This window comes from Propithecus coquereli, unplaced genomic scaffold (assembly GCF_000956105.1).
Source record: "Propithecus coquereli isolate 6110/MARCELLA unplaced genomic scaffold, Pcoq_1.0 Scaffold166, whole genome shotgun sequence".
Taxonomy (NCBI): Eukaryota; Metazoa; Chordata; class Mammalia; order Primates; family Indriidae; genus Propithecus; species Propithecus coquereli.
Window position 1 is genome coordinate 5,250,515 of NW_012141191.1, and position 25,647 is coordinate 5,276,161.

A 25,647-nucleotide genomic window follows, 5' to 3' on the forward strand; every position below is an offset into this window, starting at 1 on the left:
TTTTGGGTGAAGAGTTGCTGCATCTTGTGGTTGGCGCTGAACACCGGAGGAGAGAGCCACTGCGTAAGCCGCAAGGCCCCTGCCACTGTCATGTGCCTCGCTAATACAACGCACCCTTTATTAAGACATAGGCTGTTCCATCCCATTCCCAGGAACAGTAACCCTTTCTGCTTTCTTCCTCCTCACCCTAAGTCGCGCCCAGAGTAGAACTGACCGTACAGCTGAAGGGACGCTGCATTTGGGGATCGCTAAGTCGTGCCAGTTAGGATGCAACTGGAAAGGTGCTGCGAATGGCACGTGCAGAGAGCAGGGCCACAGGACCTGTGTGCCTGCGCTCATCTGGTCTGACATCTGCTGCAACTGGTTTTTCTTCACTGGATCACACAGCGTGCCATGTTACAAAATTTTGTGTCGAGTATAGTCAACAGTTAGTCATAGTCTGGAAGCAACCTTGGAAATCACAGAGTCCAGTGAACTCATTGTAGGCATATGGATCTTGTCACTGCATCGTGCGACTCCAGGCCCCGGCTGCCATTGCTCGTCTGTGAACTAGGAGACAATTGTAGCTCCTGTTCTTGTTTTATGAAAACAAAACCGTACTTTCCCCCGACTTAGGCTGGCCATTCTCGACGACCACCACGGAGGTGCTCCGGGTGGCTCTGAAGCACGGTCCGTGTGCAGCAGAGTGCTCTGCTCCGAGGGCTTCGAGAGAGGCAGGGATGAGAGTGCTCAGAAACATCAGTGCTCACCTTTGTCCTCTGATTATGAGAAGGAAATATTTTAACTCGGCCATGACATACTTTTTAAAAGTTGAGGGGAATTTGTCTACTTTTGTTTCATTTTATGTCCTTCCTGTGTATAATTGATGCAGGACCAGGGCTCCCCTGTACCTAACCGGCACATGCCGTTCTGCCTGGGCCCCAGCGCACCCGTACACATGCACATCCCCTGCAGGGCTCTGCTGGCATCTCCCTCGTCCACTCTAGGAAGAAGAAACCAACGAGACCCCAAGAATTTAGCAAACCTACTCGATCTTGAACAAATAGCATGAACACCTCAAACCCTGACTTCTGGGGGTGGGAGGCAGGGTAGAAGGGAGGAGTACTAGACTGTCTCTGGGGTGCCAGGGATGTGTGTTTTGCCAAACAGCAGAGGGTGATCCAGTAAACTAGTGGTAATGGTGGACACATTGTTCTTCATGCCCCACAACACCACGGTGGTGCCGGTACTATTATTTTCCTGACTATACAGTTGGAATATGATCTAACTTGCCAACAGATGGAAAGCGGCAGAACCAGGTTTCAAACCCAGGCATTTTGGCCTAAGAGTGCCTACTTTAAATTACTATATCTCTTCCTCCACCATACTTATTGATGAGTAGATGCCTGGATGTGGCGTTTTTCATTTCAACAGATACTAAACATGCCATGTCCCAAGCACCACGCCGGGCACTGAGGGATACAAATATAAATACTGCTTGACTTCTGCTTCCCCAAAACACAGCCTGGTGGGGCAGGCAGGCATGTGCCTGCTAACCATAATATGGGTCAATATACACAGGCAAAGTGTTGTAGGAGAATGGAGGGAATTAAGTGACCAGTTCTTCCCGGGACAGAGCAGTTGGGAGTAAGCAAGGCCTTACAAAGGACGAAATTTGGGTTGGCCCTCTAAGATGGAACAGTATGGAGAAAAGCGTGCTGGTAGAGGGAACAGAATGAGCAAATGTAGTTAGGCTTGAGAGTTGCTCAGTATGTTGAGGGCCAGGGTGGGGAGGAACGTGGGAGATGCTGGATTGGGGCTAAATTGTTAAAGATGTTTAATGCCACAGAAAGGAGCTTTTAGTCATTCTTTATAATGGAGCTCCTGGCACATCAATCTGCAAGAATAATAATTGAGAAGCCGTATAAGTTTCCAGGAATACCTTAAATAAATATAAAAGTTCTCAAAGAATATGTAATACAGAAAAGCGAAGACATCTGTCCCTGAAAACAGGCTGCTTTATTTGCAACATGAGCAACAGCAGGGTCTTGGCTGTGCTCCCTGGTGACTGGCCGACTGCACTTGTGCACCCTAAAGACATCAAAGCACAGGGGAAGGAAGGAAGGAAGCAGAGAAGAGAGGGAGGGAAGACTTAAAATAATTTCAAGCTTACAGAAAATTTGTAAAAGAACTCTCATAGTTCCTACACCCAGATTTGGATTCTCCAGCGGTTAACATTTTACCACATTTGCTCTATTTGTGTGTGTGTGTGTAGACATGCAATTGTTACGTCTCTTTAGTTTCCTTCAGTCTGAAACAGTTCTCAGTCTTTCCTTTTTTTTCATGACCTTGAAAGTTTCAAAGGCCAGGCATTGTGGCTTATACCTATAATCTCAGAACTTTGCAAGACTGAGGCAGGAGGATCACTTGAGCCCAGCCTGAGCAACAAAGCGAGACCCCACCTCTACAAAAAATAAAAATAATTTAGCTGGACATGATGGCGTGCACCTGTAGTCCCAGCTACTTGGGAGGCTGAGGCAGGGGATCTCTTGAGCCCAGGATTTCATGGCTGCAGTAAGCTGTGATCACTCCACTCCATCCTGGGCAACAGAGCTAGACCCTGTTTCAAATAAGTAAATAAACAAACAGATAGATAGATTAAAATAAAATAAAGAAGGAGAGACCTTTCATTCTGTAGGATGTATTTCAAGCGGGATCCGTCAGTGTTTCCAGACTCCAGCCTTCCTAGCAGGACACTGCAGAAGCGATGCTCTGCTCTCCTCAGTGCATTTTACAGGGCATGTGACATCAACTCTAATCACCTTTCAGGTTGGTTATTTGGCAGCTTTCTCACCACAGAGTCACCATTTTTTCCTTTGTGATTGATGTTATTTTGTGGTGAGGTATTCTGAGACCACACCAACATCCTAATCTTTGGCAGGAAATCTTTACCCACCAGCATTAGCATCTAGCGATGATTCCTGCCTGAATCAGCCGCTATTACAATGTTTGCTACATGGTGATTTTTCCATAATTTCTTGCATATTTATTAGTTGGCACTCTAGTGTATTATAGCACAAGGGACCTCACAGATACCTAGTTTATTCACTGGATTGTAATTTGTTACTATTATTAATTACATTATTTTGATTCTCAAATTATCCCAGATCTGGCCAGTGGGTGTCCAAAAGAGTTTCTGAGTCAGATAGACCCCTGACGCTGGCTAAGGTGATGTGTGTTGACAATTGAGAATAATAGCTAGTGGGCAGAGGGTGTGTTACCTGATTTCTAGATGTTGTAGGTACCTCAGGCAGTATGGGCCACTTATAGCAGGATCCTTGGCAGGCAAGCAGACAGTAACAGTTAGGTGACTCTAGAGGTAAGCTGACCCAAAATTCACCTTGCCGGAGACCACCTCGTGGGTAGTTTTGAATTTTCAGAGTATATGCACTCTGAAAGTGCCCCCAGACTCTGTCTTCTCCCTTAGAGTTTCCCTGTTGGCTAAGTCAGGCCCCTGGTCCGCATGGGTAGAGAAGCCGTGAAGGGTTGGAAACAGTGTGCTGCCCACTTTTCTCACCTGAGTCCACAAAGATGCTTGCTGGCTGCCAGGGTCAGTGTTGTCTTTGCTTCACAGACATTTTCAGTCCTTGCTGTTCCCATCCTAGAGTTTAAAATGTGGAGCAAGCCTACATTCTGCATCTAACATCTCGGCACAGCCTGGGTTCCCTACAGTGTCCTCTCTCCTTCCTTCCTGCCATTGCTTATGCCACATCTGTCCCTCCCAGATTAGATTTGTCATACTTTAATGACCTTCAGAGAAGGAAATCCCACCATTTTTCTCTGCAGTGAATAATCCATTGGTTTAAAGAAAAATATTTTCTTTTTTAATAACACAATGAGGTAATAGATAAAGCCTGGAAGACAAGTCCGGAGACCTGATCCTGGTCTCCAGCCCAGAGTAGCTGAAATTTGTCAGGCCTTCTCAGTTTCCTCCTAAATATTAGGGGGTCGAGGGCTACAGGTCACAGGCAGGCTAGCCCAAATGCAGGCAGTGTCTAAGTTCTGGTAGTTTAATACCATGGCCAGCATTTATTATCTAGTTGAGGAGATAAAATTCACACAGAGCAAAGGAATTTGTGATTCCTAGAAAAAAATTCACGAGGACTTGACTCAAACAATCCATGGAAAACCTAATAGAGGATGCTGAAGAGAATTTTACTACATACTCCAGCATCTACCCAGAGCAATCTTTTTAAAATGCAAATCTAATGATTTCACTCTCTTGTTTAAAACCCTTCAATAGCTTACCAATGCACTTATGATGACCCAAAAACATGACTTGCAGGGCCCTGGAGAATTGGGGCTCAGTCCCCTCTCTGCCTCATTGTAGGCTTTGCAGAGCCCCTTTTCAGTTCTTAAAAGTGCAGGTTTTGCATATGCTGTTTCCTCTCTGCCTCAAATTTCTCCCATTGCCCCACACACTGCCCAGTGGATTTCTTAAATATGGCTCCCTTGAAGAGCGCTCCCTACCCGCAGCCCAGGTGGGGTCCCTGCTCTTTCCTTGCATAATGACTGCCTTTTACTCCCAGCGTTTATTACAGTTATTTACTTATGTGACCACTTCTCTGTCTCCTCCTGTAGTTCATAAGTGCCACCCAGACAGGCTTTTTTGCTTAGCACCTAGCAGTGTTTGGCCCATGATAGGCACTTGATAAATATTTGCTGAATGAGTGAATAAATCCATCTTTAAGTATAACAACTGCATCTTCCTTAGAGCAGCATTCTCCTTGCAGGCGAACTTGGAATACAGAGCTGGTATGGAAAGGGGTAGTGATGGGAGACGATGGACGATGTAGGGACGGCGTGGAGGTTAACGTCTGTGGGGACAGGGTGAAAAACGTAGAGATGAGATCAGCTGTGAGAGGAAATCTAAAGATTTAGGGGAGAAGCCAAAAGGAATTATAAAGAGTTAGGTATATAAGAAGCAACACCATATTATAATTTAGCCATATAAATAAAACAAGCCTGTAAAATTGCAATTATGCTACATATGATGTGTCAGTTGGCCTAGTATTGTGAGCTTCTGGCATACACTTTTGCTTTCTTTAATGTTGTTATTAATATTTTATTTGTGTGAAGTGATTGGGTAGCAATTTAAAACTGCTATAACCTGAGGAGGAGGCATTGGTGAAATTGAGATGGGCTGTATAAACTCCATAGGAAGAGAGATTCAGGCATCTTAGAACAAAGCCTAACACTTCATAGGTGCCCATCATTTGAATGAATGAGTGAATGAATGAATGAATGGATTTTATCTGGGAAGGAAAAGAGCAGGTTTAAAAATGACTCTCTGAGCTTGGTGGGGAGTGGTGGGTACGTACCTGGAGGTCCAGCTACTTGGGAGGCTGAAGGGGGCGGATCACTCGAGCCCAGGAGTTCAAGACCAGCCTGGGCAATATAGGGAGACCCTGTTTCAATCCCCACCCCATCCCCTCTGTCTCCCCACCCCCTTCTCTTTCTCTTTCTCTCTCTGGTAAATTCAAGAGCAAGAGACATTCTGTTGTACATTCTTTTAAAACATAATAAGAAACGCTTACTTGCTACCCTTTTTATTGGGTGTTCTCTAACAAACAGTGTTCTTCACATAGCTTTGGTGTGGGGAGGGAAGCTGCTTGGGCCTAAAAGAGCTTAATGCTAACAGTGTCATTAGGAGATACTTCCTGCTAAACCCGTTCGCAGGGACGCTGTTCCACTTTGCTGTCGTCTTTATACCACTATTCCCTCCCTGGGAAAGTTGATTTGCTAACTCAATTACTTTCATACTCTGAGTAATTAGCTTCATGAGAACTTGCCTCTCTACCTGAATTCCTCCTACTGGTTTTGTTTCCTGCTGACGTGGAATCTTTTTGACGGCCTCGAGCAGCAGGATGCTTGCACTCTGCTGCTTTCAAATGTGGGAATCTGTGATAATTGCGTGCTTCTCTCCACTGACTCGGCTCTTCAGGCAAAATCTTCATGCTTCGTGTGAGAAGGGACAATACATTAATGGGAAGTAGCAAAGTTTCTCACTTTCAACAGTCAGGTAGAATATCTGGTGAAGAAAAACACACAGTGTGTGAGAGCCGTGGCATGGGGTGTAATTATTTTTCATGGCGCCATCGGTCAGTAATTGGGCCTAGAGTGTGCAGCAGTGAAACCAGAACAAAGGAGTCAGTGTGTCCTAATTAATAGATAAAGTAATAATATAAAAGTCTTGTCCATTTAAAAGTCCACCAGGACACATTATTTCAGATACCTCCAGTGCTTTTTACTTATATTAAAGAATGGCTTGTTGTGGTAGAGTATGTAGAAAAGTATTGAGTACTTTCTTCCTCAAAAGTGGCATTTTTATCACCCTGCCGCCGGCACATAGTGTTATGGTCCCACTAGGAAATGAAAGACTTGAAGACCACAGCTTATATAGTCAAAATCTCAGTTGCTGTATGTGAATTTTTTGCTCACTCACTGACTCCAGCACAGGCTTTCTCAGCCTCTCCACTGTTGACATTTTGGGCTGGAGAATTCTTTGTAGGGGGAGGGAGGGGCTGTCCTGTGCATTGTCAAATGTTTAGCAGCAACCCTGGCCTCTATTCTACTGGATGCCAGTAGCATCCCTCCACCCCTTAGTGACAACCATAAATGTCTCCAGACATTACCAGATGTCCCTGGGGGACAAAACACCCCCAGTTGAGAACAACTACTAGTAGGTTAGTACTCCCAGACTAATTTCCTATGATCTAATCTTCCACTTCCTGGTGAGTACATTAATTTTTATGTTTTCCTAAACCAAGTATTATTTATAGGACAGCAAGTTTGGTTTCATTAAAAAGTTAAAATCATATAGTACTTTATGAATCTAGATGAAATGATTTTTTGAAATATTTGTATCTCCATTTCACTTCGTTAATGCAGAAGAATTGCAAGGAAATTTCACATTGTTCTTGAGGCCATAAACTGTGCCCCTGTCACAAGCACTAAGTTTTACAGGGGATGAATATATAAGTGAAGAGTCAAATTACCATCAGATTATTGATTTCACCTCCTCTCTGAAGACATGGGAATGTGGTCTGGACTTGCAGAGTTGTCTGTAATTGATGCTGTCACATTGATGCTTGGTTACCCAAAATTGCAGACTGTACGGACTGGGTTGGGAGAGGGAGGAGATAAAAGGACTCTGTGACCTTTGGTGTCTACTCCTAGAAGGTCGGATTAGAAAAGATGCCAACATAAGAAGTGGTGTAGCCCACCGTTAGGCCATCCACTTACCTAGACACGCTGGTATAAATTCTGGCGATGCCACCTCTTATGTGGCTCTTTGCCTTGCATTTCATTTATTTATTATTTTTCCTTCCTTATTTTACCCCCATCCCCACTAGCCTTTGAGCCTTGTGAGATCGGAGATTTTGTGCCTTGTTCTGTGTCCTTAGCTCCTAGAACGGTGCTTGGTAAATAGTAAGTGTACATAGGTAGGGAGAGAATGAGACAGAAAGTAGGCAGGTAGATATGAATTCATATGCCATTATTATCAATATTGATTATATAAATATAAGTTGAACATATAAATACATTTTCCATTTGGTTCACACTTCACATTTGGTATTATAACATTTTAACTGGTCACTTTGAATTTAATCTCTTTCCCTACTTCAGTCTCATCCATGCAGTTGTCAAGACAGTCTTTGTTCATGTCGTTTAGCCCCTAGCTTAAGTGAACAAAACTGCCCTGCTCTGAACCCTGAGACTGGTGGCCTCTCCTGTCCTCATCACCTTCCTCTTGTCTCACCTTCCCTTTCCTTCATCTGCACCAACAGGCTCTGCCCAGGCCCTTCTTCACCACCTAGCTCTCTTTCCTTTTTCTCTATCGTCACTTACCTTGTCTTCAGAACTCGTCTCCTGGTGAACTCCATTCTGTTTGGATCACTTGTTCACATACTGTCATACTGTCTGGTTGATAATATGCCTTTGTAACAGATCTCAATTAGTGTTATGTTTAGGGTGTTTGGGAATCATCTCCCAGCTAGACTATATCTCATTTCTTATAAATTCTTCCTCCTTTTTTCACTGAATAGGACCATTTTCTGTACCCAATTAAGCTTTCAATAAATGTTACATAATGAGGGCAGAGGGTGCCGGGAGCAGTCTCCACCACTGGATTTCCAGACATTCAGAAAATTATTATAAACACCAGAGACAGCCCTGCAATTCTAGAATATTTAATTGGAAGCTGTTACTTTCAGGATTCCATTTGCAGATAAAGCCAGTGGATTTTTGGCTGTATGAAAGCAAGCATAGTTCTATTAGTCCAAAAAGGCCTTTTAGGTATTTATGAGTCTCTTTGTAACCCACTTAGATTTTTTTAAATTGTTGTTTTTATATATACTTAATTATTCTTAAATTTACCAACTTTTTTGTAATAAAAAGTTTTAGTGTAACATTAAGATCTGGTCTTAATTGGGGCAGGAAGGTGGGGAGAGAAACTGCCATATGTATTATTAATAGAATTCAGTTTAGCTCCAGCTGGGTGCAGTGGCGTGTGCCTGTAGTTCCAGCTCTCAGGAAGCTGAGACAGGATGATTGCTTGAAACCTGGAGTTGAAGACCAGACTGGACAACATAGTGAAACCTTATCTCAAAAAAAAAAAAAAAAAAATTCAGTTTGGCTCCAAGTAACTGAGACCCAAAACAAACAATAGGTAAAGAAAATAGAAGTTTATTTCTCTTGCGCTTAAAAGTATAGCTGTAGACTCTCCAGGAATATTATAGTAACTCTGATCCACAAAGTCCTTTGAGACCCAAATTCCTTCTAGTACATTGTTCCTTCATCCCCAGGTATAAGCTCATGGGACAAAGTAGCAGCTAGTGTTCCAGTCATCACATCTGCATTCCAGGCAGCAGGATGGAGGAAGGAACAAAGAGAAATAAAATAGATCAAAGAACTATTTCTGTGTCTTTTAAGGGAAGTTTCTGGGGGTTGTTACGTGACATTTCTGCTTATGGCCATACTAACGGTAAAGTAGGCTGAAGAAATATAGACTTTATATTTGCCCATCTAAAAATAAGGAGTGCTCTTAGCGTAGAAGAATGGGATAATGCACACTAAGGAAGATCTAATCTTTGCCATGGCTACCCTAATTCATGCCCCTCCCAAATGAACTTTCTCAGAGTTTATTTTAATATATTCCTTTTGCCTTACAAACAGTTACTACTTTTAATATTTTAAAAAAGATAAATACCGATATGTTATAAATTTATAAAATATAAAGAACAAAATAAATCACCCATAACTCATAACCTAAAGATAACTACTGAAAGAGCATCATGTAAGACATGTCCTTAACACCAATACTTAACAACTTATGTCTTCAAAGTATTAAGCTGTTTTTCAAAGTTTATGTTATACTGTATATGCAATTATTTATTCCTTCAGTAAACATTTAAAAACATCTACTTTGTTCTCAGCATTTTGATGATTGATGTGTGGTTGGGAGAAGGTAGCAATGAAGGAAATTTTAAAAATTAAATTTGGTGCTCTCAGGATGCTTACAGTCTAGCGCAGAGAGACAAAAAAGCTTTTTGTCTTGCTAAAGTTGGGAAAATAAATCAGGGACCTGTAAGTGCCTTATTTATGTTAATATATGATATAAAGTTATACTAGAAAGCAGGAGATAAAATAATAACACTGGAAATTTTTATTTAATTGTAGAATAATTTGTACCATGAACAATTATCTGTAAAAATGACACCTTCAGAACACTTCTCACTTTTTTGGTTGCCAGAGAAGGAAATTTGAATTATAAGTTCTTTAGGTAGCCTGGTTTAGACAGTATGAGGAAATAATCAAGCCAAACATGGTTAAATTCTAACTTTTCCTGATTCCTAGAGTTAGAAGTCCAAAGTTCACTTGGGGATAATTCAGTGTGACCCATGCCTTTTGTGATGTCTAGAAGTTGAACTTCAGAAATAACTAAAGATGGGCCAGTCAACTTGTGCTAAAAAGGGCTGTGTTTTGGTGTGTTCTGAGTCCTGACATTGAATCAGTTCATCTTTCCTATTGAAAATGCTTAAGTGGGAAAAGTAGCTATGTTAAGAAATACACAGAAAAACCTAGGAGTTATGCCAAAATATTAAGATTTGCCATTACATGGTGAGGTATCAGTGACTTTTTTTCCTTCTTTAAATGATCTGTATATGAATTTTTTTTTTTTTACAAGCATATACTGTTTTGGTAACTGGAAAAAGGTTTGTTTTTTTTTTAAGAAACTTTCATCAGCGGCAAAGGCTCAGTTGAGATTAATGTTGAAGGATAACCGCTTGTCGCTTGCTGTGAGAAGAGTTCCTGCCGGGCTGTGGAACCAGGGAGCCCTGCTGGGGACTCTTAGAACAGGGAGGCTGATTGTGCGTCTGCACTTGCTCAGGTGACCGAGGGCTGAGGCTGCTTAGTTTCCACAGGAGAACACAGACTCTTTCATGAAGTGACTGGTATAGGAAAGACAGAGCCTTTCTGTGGATATGCTTAAATGGCTGGCTTTATTTTTACTCCTGGCAAAACTGGAGTGAAGAACACATTTTCAAACGATCCCGGTTTCCTGTTTAAGAAAACAGGGAATGCCGAACAGCTGAGTGTGCTCGTGCCCGGGCGGCGTCACCCAAGCCGGAGGGAGACTTCATTGGTGAAAAGTTGGCCTATGGTGTTTGCGCGTGGCCCGGCTAAGTTTACACAAATGCAGAAACTCTTTTCCTTATGGGGTGAGGATCGAGGGCGTCCGAGGCAGGGCCGGAGCTGGTGCGCGGCGCGGGCACCGGCGGCGAGCGCAGCGGGCCACGGGGTGAGCGCAGTGGCCGAGGGGGCGCGCGTGGGAGGGTGGCTGGGTGGGCACAGAGTCGTTGATGCGGGCTGAATTCCCCCGTGGCCTGGGCGAGGGGCGGGGAGGAAGGCTGTGGCCTCTCTGCTCCCTTCCAGCAACCCGGCAGGGTCTGGGGGGAGGTCCAGTTTGGAATCGCCGGCTCTAATGAACAGGGTCCCAGGTCGGCAAGATCTGTCTGCCCGTCTCACACAGCCTGCCGTTTCTCTTCGCTTATGGAATTTCAGACCGTATGGTACTGGAAACAGGTCTGGCTGCATATTTGAGTGAGCGCCTTCTCCATGTAGAGTTGAAAGTTAAAAAGGAGAGAAAGAGAAGGAAAGACATTCTGTTTGCATGAGCACAGGTTTCCGGCACCAGCGCTCTTGTTGGGTCCTCCCATTCTTAGGCTAGAAAATAGTTGCTGCTGAGCGCTTCTTTCACACAATTCATTTCCCACGTTTTAGAGTGGAAATCTGTTGCCTGCATTCTAACAGCTAGAACAATTTGATATGCTAAAAATTAGGTCCCAAAGAATACATACTCTTATTTCTCTGTTTGGCAAACCTACTTTTTGTGCTTTCGTTTCCAGTATTTCAGAAGCAATCGGGCAGATGGAGGTGAAAGGGTTATTCAGAGTGTCAGATGTAAATGCTTGGCAGTGTTGGGGGTTGGGAGGGCAGAGAGCAGCGGGGTTTGCTGGAAGTTACTTCAACCTTGACAGCAGTCAGGTGGGTTTCTATACCGAGGACAGGGCAGGGGTGCAGATGGCTTACATTTTCACTCATTGCCCGTCGGTCCCTTCCATAACTCTAAAGATGCAGAACTTGTTAGTATGGCTCTAGGAAAACATATTACTTGCTCCTACAATTTAAATAAACAAAGACAGCCTTGCTTTTAAATTTGAAACACACAGCTCAGGTCAGCAGCAAGGTCTGTGCTTTGAAAGGTTCTTGTGTTTCTTTTTTTAAATGTTTAGCCAGAAGTAGCATTTACCCAATGCCACATGACCCAGTGGTTGGAGTATAGGTTTGCCCTTATTTTCATTCTCCTTTGCATCTCTTTGTATTCATCACAAATAGAAAACAAGGTATTCCCAGGACAGTGAATGTTCTGTCCAAAAGAAGTCAAGCTGGAGAAACTTTCCCTCTAGTTGGGAGAGGGTTTTGTTTTGTTTTTAAATGGGGAGAGAAATTGAGAAGTGGAAGACACAAAATAGAGTTGAAGTCTCCTCTGAGTGGTTCTTGTACCCATGCTGCCAGAGTTATTCACTCAGCATCCATGCCCCAACTTTCTCAGCAGGGGAGGTGTCAAGGCAAACTGTGATCTTGTGGAGGTGGCCAGGCACTGCAGCATTCTTGGCCACCATGTAGAACGGCTGCCCAGTCTGCAGAAAAAATGGCAGGGGGAGAACGCACGTCCCAGGCCACCTGGTTCTGCTGCTTAGTCTGTTAGTCTGCTGCCGACTTAACTTTTTGTGTCTCAGGTAACACTTTATAAAATAGGAATCTTAATGTCTGCCGTGTATACTTCGAGGGACTGTAGAAGACAAATGATCTACTTGGCAATGCTTTCAAGTCTTATTTAATGCTTTCTTTTAAAAAGAAAGTACTTAGTAAAGATTTACTATGTGCTTGACTCTTTAAAATCATTATTTCATTATATTCGTTTAAGCCTATGGGTTGAAATTTCCATTTTTACTGAGGGGGAAACTGAAGTTCAAACATGTTTATTAACTTGCTCTCCTAGCTGTTAGGTTGTAGACTCAGAGTTAAAACATAGGTCTGTCAATTTTTAAAATCAAACCACCTTGCTGCACTGCAACATACGTAAATGTTAGTTTTTACCATTATGTGTATTACATGCTATTATAATATTCTCTTCTGTCTTAGATAAAGCAGATGACGTTTTGAATAGAGACCGTGACAAAGAACAGAAAGACCCATATTTTGTGGAGACACCCTATGGTTATCAACTAGACTTAGATTTCCTTAAATACGTGGATGACATACAGAAGGGAAATACCATCAAGAAACTTAACATCCAGAAGAGGCGGAAGCCATCTGTGCCATGCCCAGAACCCAGGGCCACACCTGGTGTATGGACTTCCACCGAATCCCTCTCATCTTCCAACAGTGATGACAACAAGCAGTGCCCCAACTTCCTTCTAACCAGAAGCCAAGTTACATCAACTCCAGTCCCAAGGCCACCAGCCCCTCTGGAGACCTCACCCCCTTTTCTTACCACCCCAGAAAATCGACAGCTGCCACCTCCCTCACCACAACTCCCAAAGCACAACCTTCATGTAACCAAGACACTGATGGAGACTCGAAGAAGACTGGAACAGGAGAGAGTCACCATGCAGATGACACCGGGCGAGTTCAGAAGGCCCAGGCTGGCCAGTTTTGGAGGCATGGGCTCCACGAGCTCCCTCCCCTCCTTTGTGGGTTCTGGAAACCACAATCCTGCCATGCACCAGCTTCAGAATGGATTCCATGGTAATGGGGATTATGGTGGCTATGCCCCGGCTGCTGCCACCACCTCCTCCATGGGGAGCTCCATCCGCCACAGTCCCCTGAGCTCGGGGATCTCCACCCCAGTGACTAACGTGAGTCCCATGCACCTGCAGCACATCCGTGAGCAGATGGCCATTGCCCTGAAACGCCTGAAGGAGCTTGAGGAGCAAGTGCGAACCATCCCTGTGCTCCAGGTGAAGATCTCAGTCTTGCAAGAGGAGAAAAGGCAGTTGGCCTCCCAGCTGAAAAACCAAAGGGCTGCATCCCAGAATGATATCTGTGGCATGAGGAAGCGGTCTTACAGTGCAGGGAGTGCTTCCCAGCTGGAACCGCCCTCCCGGGCCCGGAGAAGCAGCAGGGAATTGTACATTGACTACGACGAAGAGGAGATTGAGAGTGTAGAGCAGAGCACGCAGAGGATAAAGGAGTTCCGACAGCTCACGGCGGACATGCAGGCCCTGGAGCAGAAGATCCAGGACAGCAGCTGTGAGGCCTCCTCAGAGCTCAGGGAGAATGGAGAGTGCCGGTCTGTGGCTGTGGGTGCTGAGGAGGACATAAATGACATTGTTGTATACCACAGAAGTTCCAGGTCCTGTAAGGATGCAGCCGTGGGGACAGTCATTGAAACGAGGAATTACGGGGTCAGTGTGACAGAGGCCATGCTTGGAGTGACTACTGAGGCTGACAAAGAAATTGAGCTGCAACAGCAGACCATAGAAGCTTTAAAGGAAAAGATCTACCGCCTAGAAGTACAGCTTAAAGAAACCACACACGACCGGGAGATGACTAAATTAAAACAAGAACTTCAGGCTGCTGGATCGAGGAAAAAAGTTGACAAAGCCATGATGGCCCAGCCGCTTGTTTTCAGCAAGCTGGTGGAGGCAGTGGTGCAGACCCAAGACCAAATGGTTGGCAGTCACACGGATGTGGTGGACATGTGTGTTGGGACCTCTGTGCAAACAAATAGTGTAGGCATCTCCTGCCAGCCTCAATGTAAGGAAAAAATCTCGGGGCCCGAGCTGCCCATGAATTGGTGGATTGTTAAGGAGAGGGTAGAAATGCATGACCGTTGTACTGGGAGGTCTGTGGACTCGTGTGACAAGAGTGTGGGTGTGGAAGTCAGCGTCTGTGAAACAGGCAGCAACACAGAGGAGTCTGTGAATGACCTGACACTCCTCAAGACAAACTTGAATCTCAAAGAAGTGCGATCTATTGGTTGTGGAGATTGCTCTGTTGACGTGACTGTCTGCTCTCCAAAGGAGTGTACCTCCCGGAGCATGAACACTGAGGCTGTTGGCCAAGTGGAAGCTGCTGTCATGGCAGTGCCTCATACCACAAGCCAGCACACCAGTATGGTTTTGGAACAGATGAACCAGTCCACCAACACTGAGATGGCCACCCTTGTAGAATCCTGCACCAACACTTCCCTAAGCACTCTGGACAAGCAGACCAGCACCCAGACAGTGGAGATGCGGACGGTGGCTGTAGGAGAAGGTCGCGTCAAGGATGTCAACTCCTCCACCAAGATGCGGTCCATTGGTGTTGGAACATTGCTTACTGGCAATGCTGGGTTTGACAGGCCATCAGCTGTGAAGACCAAAGAGTCAGGCGTGGGGCAGATAAATATTAACGACAACTATCTGGTTGGTCTGAAAATGAGGACCATAGCTTGTGGGCCTCCACAGTTGGCTGTGGAGCTGGCAGCCAGCAAGAGGAGTGTGGGTGTTGGGGACCAGCCTGTAGGGGAGTTCCTGGAGAACCCCCAGCCCGAGGCTCCATCTGGGATGATGACTGGCTTGGATCACTACATTGAACGTATCCAGAAACTGTTGGCAGAGCAGCAAACACTGCTAGCTGAGAACTATAGTGAACTGGCAGAAGCTTTTGGGGAGCCTCACTCCCAGATTGGCTCCCTCAATTCACAGCTCATCAGCACCCTGTCATCCATCAACTCTGTCATGAAGTCTGCAAGTGCCGAAGAGCTGAGGAACCCTGACCTCCAGAAAACCAGTCTGGGTAAAATCACAGGTAGGTGGTACCCTGGGACCTGGGAATGAGGAAGGGTGGGAAAGGATGTCTTTCCAGGAGGTAAGGATTTTTTTAACTGCTGGAACGATTTTTTGGAGAAAATGGAGAAAGCTTTAGATTGGTAATAGGTAGAATGAAAACCAAGAATCAAAATCCATAAGTAATTCTGCTGCTTCTCATTATCTGGTAGCTTCACTGGCCTCTAGCTGAGGACTAAGGATAAAAGTAAACTAGTGTTAATTAGGCTAGAAGTTGTCTTCTGGGGCTGCTAGTTTGATATGATGCCCTATTCTTTGTCTTCTAGTTATTTACTTATTTTTATACAGAACTGTCTGAAAAAAATCTTATGCTGCTTGTACCCACAATTACCAGTATATTATCAATTAAGAATACTGATATAAAATGTTCTTAGTTAAAATTTTTATGAGGGGAGAGACATTCCATTACTTCATTTATTAATTCAGCAAATAATTATTGCATTCTAGCCAGGTGCAGTGGTGCACACTTACAGTCCCAGCTGTTGGGGAGGCTAACGCAGGAGGATCACTTGAGCCCATGAGTTTTGAGGACAGCCTGGGCAGCATGGCGAGACCTTGTCTCTAAAAATAATAATAATGATTGAATCCCTATTCAAGTTCAAGCACAGGCTCTGAGGATAGTGCAGTGAACAAACCCAAATAGAGTCCCTGTCCTCATGGTGCTTCCATTCTAGTCAGAGCACAGGGCAAGAGACCTGTAATATGTCAGGAGGTGATAAAAACTATGAAGAAAATAACTCTAGTTATGGGAATAGCGAGTGGCAGTGGTTAGGGGTAGGGACTGTTTGAGATAAAGTAGTCAAAGAAAGCCTCTCTGATGAGGGACCCTTGAGTAAAAACTCAAAAGAAGGGAATCTTTTCCCACTGTTGATTTTGATAAGTGCTTATAATTTTGTCTTTCTCATTCTTTCCCTTATTCATTGGGATTCCTGCTCACCCTTGCTTTTCTTTAAATTGAAGGTAATAATTGAGAAATTACCCTGGACTATTTTATGACATATAATATTTCCCTATGAGCCTCACTAAAATGAATTCCCTTGTTATCAGCTGCACTGTGTGTCTCACAGTGCATTATATATGCTCCCAGGCCTGGGGCCACACTCCCGGGCTTACATTCCTGGCTGTCCAGTCCTCGTGAACCCATATGACCTGGGGAAGGGTATGCGTTAAATTAATTTTATGTGCAATATAGATTCAAGTAATCTATCCACAAAAATTTCAGTCTTTTTCCCTTTATAACCTGAAAGGGCAATGATTAAAATGAACTGAAGTAGATATTTTTATATCTTCCTGGGTTTCCACTTTCAAACCTGAATTACTATTAGCTTATAGTATCTGTGCTGTGGGACAATTTGTTGTGGAAGAAAAAAATGAACATGACAGCTGATGTGTGGGTTTTTGCATTTTAGAATCCAAGGAATCTAATAAATGCACAGGGGAGTCATTTTAGCATAAACAGGATTAAAATATGTGGACTGAAGCAAAGTCTGAAGTAATTAATACCATGTCTGCTTCCACATCCTTTTAAAATCATGATGTCAGATGTTGAAATCAAAATAAAATTCTTAAATACCTCCAGACATAGATGACACAGTGGATCACCCATTATAAAAGCATTTTCTTTCCAGCCTTCCTCCCTCCTCCCCAAACTAGGGTTTCTGTTTCACATTCTTGCCAAAAATATTCAGCTGTAACATTGGAGTAATTTGCTTGACCCCCCTGAGCATGGAGACCAGGGGGCAAGTTTGGTCTGGCTGTGTTACAGTGGTTTTTGGTCTATTTCCAGTCACGCTGACATTCCACACATCACTGTTTACATCTGACCCTGCAGCCAAAAACCTAATTAATCAGCTAAAATACAGAAGACCGACAGTATTTGTGAACAAAAGAACAAATATTTTTAGTAGCACTTATTTAGTCGTAGTGGCAACCCCTCTCAGAGCACAGAAGAACAACTTTAATTCTGTAATTCACGTCACATTTGCATTTTAACCATTTTGCTTTAAAGTCCTAATGAGGAAGAGTTAGGTTAGGAAATCAACCCAGAGTATTCAATTTTTGTTATCTGGTATTTGTTACATGGACTGAAAATTAAGCTTGAAATAGTGAAGTAGAGATCTCAGCACCTGCAAGTCGCGCAGACCACAGTGCCCTGTGGATTCCTGTGCACACCGTACAAGGTAGAATGTTGCTCACACACGGTCCCGAATGCATTTCTGTACCAAAAGGTATACCGGAGCATAGAAAGGTATTCATTTCAAACTTTCTTCCCCAAATAATAGGGAATTTGGGTTTGACACCTACCAAAAGAGCATATAAATAATCACTTATATGAACCTAATGCTGTACTCTAAATTAAAGAAGTTGTTAATTTGAGCTCTGAAGCCAGTGTGGGTTCAGAGTCTTTGCCACTAGGATAAGTTGTCTTTGTTCCCTCACAGGGTTGTAATGAAGATTCAGTGAGTCAACTGGAGTAAAGCATTTGGAGTAGTCTGCAGCACAGAGGATAAATGCTCAGTAAAAGCTGGCTGTTGTTATTGAGTACTTCCAGAAATGGAAATGTAGATATATTAATAGAACAAATTGCTAAACAAAAATTGTACAAATGGTCTTTTGTTTTCAACCCAAATTTTTATCTTGATCATTCTGGCTAATAGCCCCTCCCACCCCCACCGCCATTATTATGCTTCTCCAACTAACAGTTTTATCAAGATAAATGTATAGATAAAAATGGGAAAACATGAAATAGCTACAAGAAATTTGCAGTCCAGAGTCATTCAGAATCACTGTTAAAGCTCAAAACAAAGTGTATTAGTGCCCAATCCATATTGTTCATTTTTCCCACAGTTGAAATTTGATGATGGTGTCACTTGTTAGTATGCAAAAACATTATTTTTAGCAGCATAAAAATGCCTTACACTCTAGTTTCTTAAAATTACAACTAGAGTATGCTCTCATAACAAATTAATAGTTCAAAAGCACATACAATAAAGAATAAAAGCCTTCCTCACGTGCCCCAATGGTAGCCCCTGTGTGCTTGGCATGTACAGGTGTGCATGCCTGCAGGCCTGTATTTTAGAAACATACTTTCTAATAGCAAAATTTGAATCATACATAGTCTGCCTATGTATTTTTTTACCTAAAAAATCATAGACATTTTTCCAGGTTTTGAGAGACAATGTCTTGGTTTTGATGCAGCTAGGATCTGATGGTGACCAAAGGTTCTGTAAAGTATATTTTAATTCCTGGTAGTTTGAGTTTAATGTATTTAATATTTTCTTTCATGGAATTAAAAAGTTAAGAGGAAGTAAGTTTCTGTTGTAACAAAAGCCTTGGGGAAAATGTTTATTATTCTTGTAAATCGATTGGATCGTTTTGGTTTGAGGAATGGGTTAATGATGCTTTGGGTTTTTTTTTCATTCTGGAGAAAGGGAGGAGGAGAGAGAAATTCCAGACAAACGACTAGGAGTTACAAATACTCTAAAAATACATGACTGTCTCTGACCAAATGCAAACAAAACTATAAAGTGGAATCTAGCTGCCTGCCACATGATTTATAGAAAATTAATCTCTCATACTCAACTGCTTTTAAAAATCAGTTTCCTTATTTGCACTCTTAGTTATCTTGGGTTTGTTAAAAAGTCTATAAACTTAAAGTCATCCCTACAACAGTGAAAGTGAGTTTTTAGACAGATCTGAGCCAAAGCAAAAGCAAGGAAATAAAGTAGTTACAAAATACCATTTGGGGTTAGTTTTCTCCTTGTTCAAATAATATATCATTTACTTATCCTAGTACCTGGTTTTTATCACCTTTAAAAAAATAAGTGCTACAAGAGCATTAAACTAACTCAAAGTAAGGGTTTCTGGAACCCTGCAGAATATGACAGCATGCGGTAGTGAAGGCCTACTGAACCCAAATCAGAAGAGCTAATTTCTGGTACTGGGTATGCAGGTAACTTGGGAGAATCTGGGCTTCCAGGGCCTCCTGTGTCGAGTGATAGGGTTGGATTAGATTTTTCTCTTAGAGTCCTTTTCAGCAAGATTATTCTTGTATAAAAATCGCTCTTCCCCAGGCTGCCCATCAGATTCAGCTGGGGAACTTTTTTTCTAAAATTCATGGGTTTCCTACCACCACCCAATAGGCATACCCAGTCCTACTTCAGGGAAATGTTGGAATACATTACCCTAGAGCAGAGCTTCTTAATCTGGCATCTGTGGCTTCATGTGCTTTTTGTGAAGAAAGTGCATAATTTTCACCTGATTCTCAAAAGGGATCGTTGACCCTCAGAAAGCTTGAAATTACAGACCTAGGTCATCTGTTACCTTGGGAAAAGACACTTCAGCCCTGAAGGAAATCTTTTCAAAAGATTTAAAATCTGTCCCCCCACCTTTGTGAGCCCTTCAGTTGACACTTGTTTGACAATTCTACTCTTTTAAACTGATGCTTTATCACCTTAAATGGGCATTAGTGAAACGCAAATATACTCTGGAAAATGAGGCAAGCTTACTTTGAACTTTTATTCTTAATGAATCCTAAAATATGCAGTTTATTTCAGGCTAAAGCATGGTGATTGGAAGTTTTAGATTTTCAGAACTGAAATGGCCTTGAGTTCAGCTGTTTATTCTTCTGAGCAGCAAGTCATATATTAGGAAAGATGTTTAAAGTTTGTTCTAATCATGTCTATTGATAGCTATACGTTAATTGTCAACTATATGCAAAAATGTGGGATGGCAACAGAGAGACATGTAAACTGGTCTGTACCTTGAAGACCATGGATGGGTCTGTACCTGTCCAACTGGGAAGCCAAGACATGTGCATCAGAAATGTAAGAACCTATGGCAGTATGTGTTAGGCACCAAGTAATGTACGAATAGAAAGTGTTCTAAGTTCAGCTGCAGTCAAGCTCTCTGAGGTCTTGGATGGGGAGGAGGACTTTAGCTATATCGGGAAGAACACAGAGCACATCTTCTTACCCCAGCTTTATTTAATGCAGCTTGTCAGCTTGGGCTTTCTGGGTCAAATCTTGGGATAGTATGTAATTAAATGTGGGTGGGTTAGTGGTGAGAAAGAATCTGATTCTTAATCCACTCTAGCTTTTTAATTTCTAAGTGAGTGCCCACTTATAGATGCAGTCATGACAGCTGTCTAATGTATTCCCAGGAAGATATCAAAATGACCCTGGAAATGACTAAACTGCAGCTCTGACCATTTAAGGTTTCTGTCTCCAGTCTGAGTTGATTGTTTATGTTGGTGACCATATGCATCAGCATTCAAGCAGAGTTCTGAGAGGAGAACCTACAAACAGAAAGGGATTGTCCTTTCTCCTCCATCAAAGCTGCATACTTTCCCCCAAAAGTAGCATGTACCAAAAAAGAAGGTGATCCTTCATGAATAATCTCTACTGTCTGTTCCCGAAACCAACATTTGGGCTTAGAGGTTGAATTTATGCTCAAGACCCTTTTTCTTTTTTTTGAGACACAGTCTTGCTCTGTGGCCCAGGCTAGAATGCAGTGGTGTCATCATAGCTCACTGCAACTTCAAATCCTGGGCTCAAGAGATCCTCCTTCCTCAGCCTCCTAAGTAGCTGGGACTATAGGCATGTGCCATGACGCCCAGCTGATTTTTCTATTTTTGGACAGGTTTGTTCTTGCTCTTGCTCGTTCTGGTCTCCAACTCCTGAGCTCAAGCAATCCTCCTGCCTTGGCCTCCCACAGTGGTAGGATTATAGGCGTGAGCCACCAAGCCTGGCCAAGGCCCTTTTTCTTAATGAAAGACTAGAAGCATTATTTCGGATCCCTTTGAATTCTTAGTTATCCCTTGGGAAAATACCTAAATAACTGAATGACCCCCATGATGAATCAGAAATTTCAGTCCTACCTATTTTTTGACAAGTAATCTTAGATGTTTTTTAAAAATCAAATCAGAATGTCAAAGTCGAAAATCTGGCACAGCAACTTGGTTAATTAGCTGGCTACACTGTTCATAACTGTGTTTTCAGAAAGCACTTGTCATTACTAGCAAAAATATGGATTAGCATTCCAGAACAGTTAGAATAGGTGAACAGAGCAACTTTTAAAGTCCATTTTAATATATTTTTAAAAAGAAATTTTCAAACAAATTTAGAAACCCATTGCTATATACCAACAAATAATACCCATTCTGCATAGATAACCACCAGACAGTAAACTGGAGAAGGTGATCTCTTTAAAACCCTTCCAGCTCTAGTTTTCACTTTAATTTTTCTTTAAACCAGTTTGCTTTAACATTCCTAACGTCGAGGACATAAAATAAAATTTTAATTTTAAGTTACTTGTTTTTCATTATAGTTTGCCTTAGCTGTTACGATTATCTGTATATTAAATGCTAAGTGCACTTTGGAATTAGAATTAATGCATTGAAGCTGCTCTTATTTTCCAGAACACTAAGGTTTCTGTCTCTTGCTGTCTTTCAGTCACTACTGATATGGCCAAGTTGTAAAATGAGGCTCATGCTTTATTGGTGTTTATGGCTATTACACATTTGAGTTAATGACGAAAAACTTTCCACAGTTGCCCACTCCCCAGTTGTGCCTCTGTTAACCACTGTCACCTGTAGGAATTTTGAGGCTCTAGACCAGAGTGCCAGAATTCTGAAAGCATTTTGTAATTGCTCCTGTTGTTTTATCTCTATTGCTTAGGTAGGATTTACTGTTCTGTTCTTCATAGACTTCTGTTAGTGGTCCAGGGCTGTTAATTAAACCACTAGTAAGCCTTCAGAATTCACATGAATCTAAGTTGCTGGGTTGAAACCAGAGAGGAATCTAAAATCTTATTTTCAGCAGATAATTTTTATATTGGTTAATTTAATTCAGTGGTTCCTAATCCTGGCTTCACAGTAGAATCATCTGGGTAGAGGTTTAAAAAACAAAACAAAACAAAACAAAAAAACCTGATGCCTGGGCCAACCTGCAGATAGTGTACTTTATTGTATCTATATAGTGTAAAAGCCCATCCTTAATTCAGGTGAGGCTAAAGGGCAGCCAGGGCTGAGACCACTGAATTTTGCTTCGTTGGCCTCTTTAATTTTGTCTTTCCTGGCTGCACCTTTTTTGTTTTGCTCAAGCACAACAGTCATTTGTTAGAGTTAGTGCTGGTGCATGTGTTATCCTATGTGGTGCCTGCAACTACAGATGGATCCTTGTCAAATTCAGGTAATTCTTTATGGGCCATTCAAGACCAACCAGAGTTTCAGCACCATTCAAAAAACATTTTCTGGCAATACAGGTGACAAATTCCCTCTGATTTGACAAATGAAAGTTAGTTTAGCGTCTGATGCTGTTCTCTGCTTTAGTAGTTAGCCTCAACATAATCTTCATGACTTTAAATTGAATTACATGGACACTTGTAAAAGGCTTTCTATTACCCAGCACTATTCTAAGCACTGGAGAGGCCACCAATAGGAACATAGCATGAATGGACTCAAGGAGTTTACATTCTCATTGAAGAGACACACGTGAAACTGAAAAGAGAGAGACAGGGCATATGTTAGTATGAACAGTATGTGCCATAGGACAATGATAGAATAAAAGAGATCTCTGTGGGCCGGGTGTGGTGGTGGCTCATGCCTGTAATCCTAGCACTCTGGGAGGCCAAGGTGGGACGATAGCTTGAGGTCAGGAGTTCGAAACCAGCCTGAGCAAGACACAGACCCTGTCTCCACTAAAAATAGGAAAAATTAGCCAGGTGTGGTGGCACATGCCTGTAGTCCCAGCTACTTGGGAGGCTGAGGCAGGAGGACCACTTGAGCCCAGGAGTTTGAGGTTGCTGTAAGCTAGGCTGACACCATGGCTCTCTAGCCCAGGCAACAGAGTGAGACTGTCTGAAAAAAACCAAGAAAACCAACCAAAAAACCCTCTATGGAATGGTGTTTTAGGAAAAAAACTACAGGGGAAATAGAATTTGGGCAAACCTTGAAAAGAGTATGGTTAGGATTTAACTGGTAAAAGATGGTGAAATTCCAGGCCTATAGAACAACCTACTAAAGAAGAAGAGCACAGGGTTGGGAGTAGTTAAGTCATAAGAACACTTTGAACAGAGTGAACTGAGTTGAGGGAGTGATTGGTAAAATTCCCACAGGCAAGATGAAGCCAAGACATTCATTATGAAGGACCCTTGGATGCCTACAATGAGAGGTTGGACCTTCATTGGAGAAACTTTAAAAAGCCCTAGTATATAAAACTAAGCTATGGTGAGAAGAATTGTAGTGCCAGGTACTCCCTGGTGAAATTATCTGGAAATGTGGTTGGGGGCAGGGTAGTTACTGGGTTGAGAAATGATGCTCTGTATCTCTGTTAGGTGGTTACACAGGCATATATATTTACCCAAACTCATCCAACTTACACTTAAAATCTGTATTGTATATTATACCTCAATTTAAAAATATTTTTAAAAGTCATATTTAAAAAGAAAGGTAGACAATCTAAGGATTAAAAGACTCAAACTGTAACAACCAATGGAAATACATGGCTGGGATTCTGATTCAAACACCTTATAAAAATTTTTTTAAAGAAACCATTGGAGAAATTCAAATTTTTTTTTTAGGTTTGATAGTTTTAGCCTTAATGGTTTGCTTGTTTTTTTAAAGAGTTTTTTCTCCTAGGGGCATATACCAAAATGTTTATGAATGAAAATGGTGGGCTCTCTGGCTTTTGCTTCAGAATAATCTGTGAGTGTGTGTGTGTGGAGGAACTTTCAAGGAAACCAGATATCTCTCTGATCGTTATCAAAGCTAGTGATAGGAACACGGGAGTTAATTATACTGTTGTCTACTTTTGTACATGTTTACGGTTTCAGTAATAAAAACTGTTAATGTGTTTGCATTTAAAAAGCCATTGTCGGTTCTTGAATAGGAAAATGCTTAGTGAAAGTATTTCTCTAGGAAGAATGTTTTGGCACTCAGGGATTAACTAGTAGGATTTTTTGGAGGTTACTACAGTAATTTCAAAGTAAAGATGAGTGGATTTAAGAGAAAAAGAAATGATGATAAATGCCCTGCTTTGTTTACTCTGCTTAAAGTCAAGTCAGCAGCACATTAAACATTTTATATTTACAATTAGGGGGCACATCAGCTCATGGGGGCATTAAACATTGTTTAGAGGGCTGCATTCAGTATCGTGTGTGTGTGTGTGTGTGTGTGTGTGTGTGTGTGTGTGTGTGTGCGTGCGTGCATGCGTGCGTGCGTGTGTGTGTGCGCGCGCATCAAGGAGGAAGCTGGATTTGTGAAGGAATCACCTGGAGAGCACCCCCTGACCCTAGACTAGAGGAGGAAGCATTGTGCTGTTGATGAGTAGACAAAGGACTGTTCATAGAATTAGGAAATTTGAGTTATAATCCAGCTCTGGCCTCAGGCAAGTCACTGAACCTAGCTGGCCTTCAGAATTCTTACCTGGAAATATGAGAATTAAAATTTAGATGATCTCTAATGCCTCACTTTGAATATTTTGCCAACCCTCACTCTTTCATTACAGTGTTGTTTTAAACCAGTAATTTTCAAAGTTGGCCACTTGCATCAATGACTCTTATGGGTGGGGAATGTCAGAAATGTCCATCACTGGGCCCCCATCCCAGACCTACAGAATGATTTTCTAGCAGCAAGTTCCTGGGAATCTGCATTTTAGCAAAACATCCAGGTGATTCTTATGAACAATAGACCTGGAAGAAAATGGTATCAGGGCTTGGCATTGCTGCATTTCCTTCAGATTGCTTCCAAATACATGCAATCAGTACTTAAATTGCTTTTCTTCTAAGGATCTAAGAGATTTCAAAGCTTTATTTTAAAAGGGATAAAGTTTTGATCAAATTCTTATAACATTATTGTAAGTAGATTTAAATTTTTAATTTTTGTTTTTAACGTATTTATAATGCATAATTTAGGAAATAATAGGGACATAAAAAGAAAAAAAATAGCAACCTATGAGTCTTTAGCCTTAGAAAAGCAGTGTTAGCCAGGCATACCAGCTCACACCTGTAATCCTAACATTTTGCAGGGGAGGTCAAGGTAGAAGGATCTCTTGAGGCCAGGAGTTGAAGATAAGCCTGGGCAAGAGTGAGACCTCGTCTCTACCAAAAAAAAATAGAAAAATTAGCTGGGTGTGGTGGTGAGCACCTATAGTCTCAGCTACTTGGGAGGCTGAGGCAGGAGGATCTTTTGAGCCCAGGATTTGAAGCT

At 42.2% G+C, this 25,647-nt stretch overlaps 1 protein-coding gene across 1 annotated transcript in view; it reads left to right on the forward strand.

Annotated features, from left to right (window-relative positions):
• The window catches only part of KANK1 (KN motif and ankyrin repeat domains 1), a 65,372-nt gene that overhangs the window by 14,841 nt on the left and 24,884 nt on the right, over window positions 1–25,647 (forward strand). Inside the window, exon 2 of the mRNA XM_012641620.1 lies at window positions 12,751–15,402. Coding sequence (XP_012497074.1) covers window positions 12,751–15,402 — 2,652 coding nt within the window. The remainder of the gene's footprint in view (window positions 1–12,750; window positions 15,403–25,647) is intronic.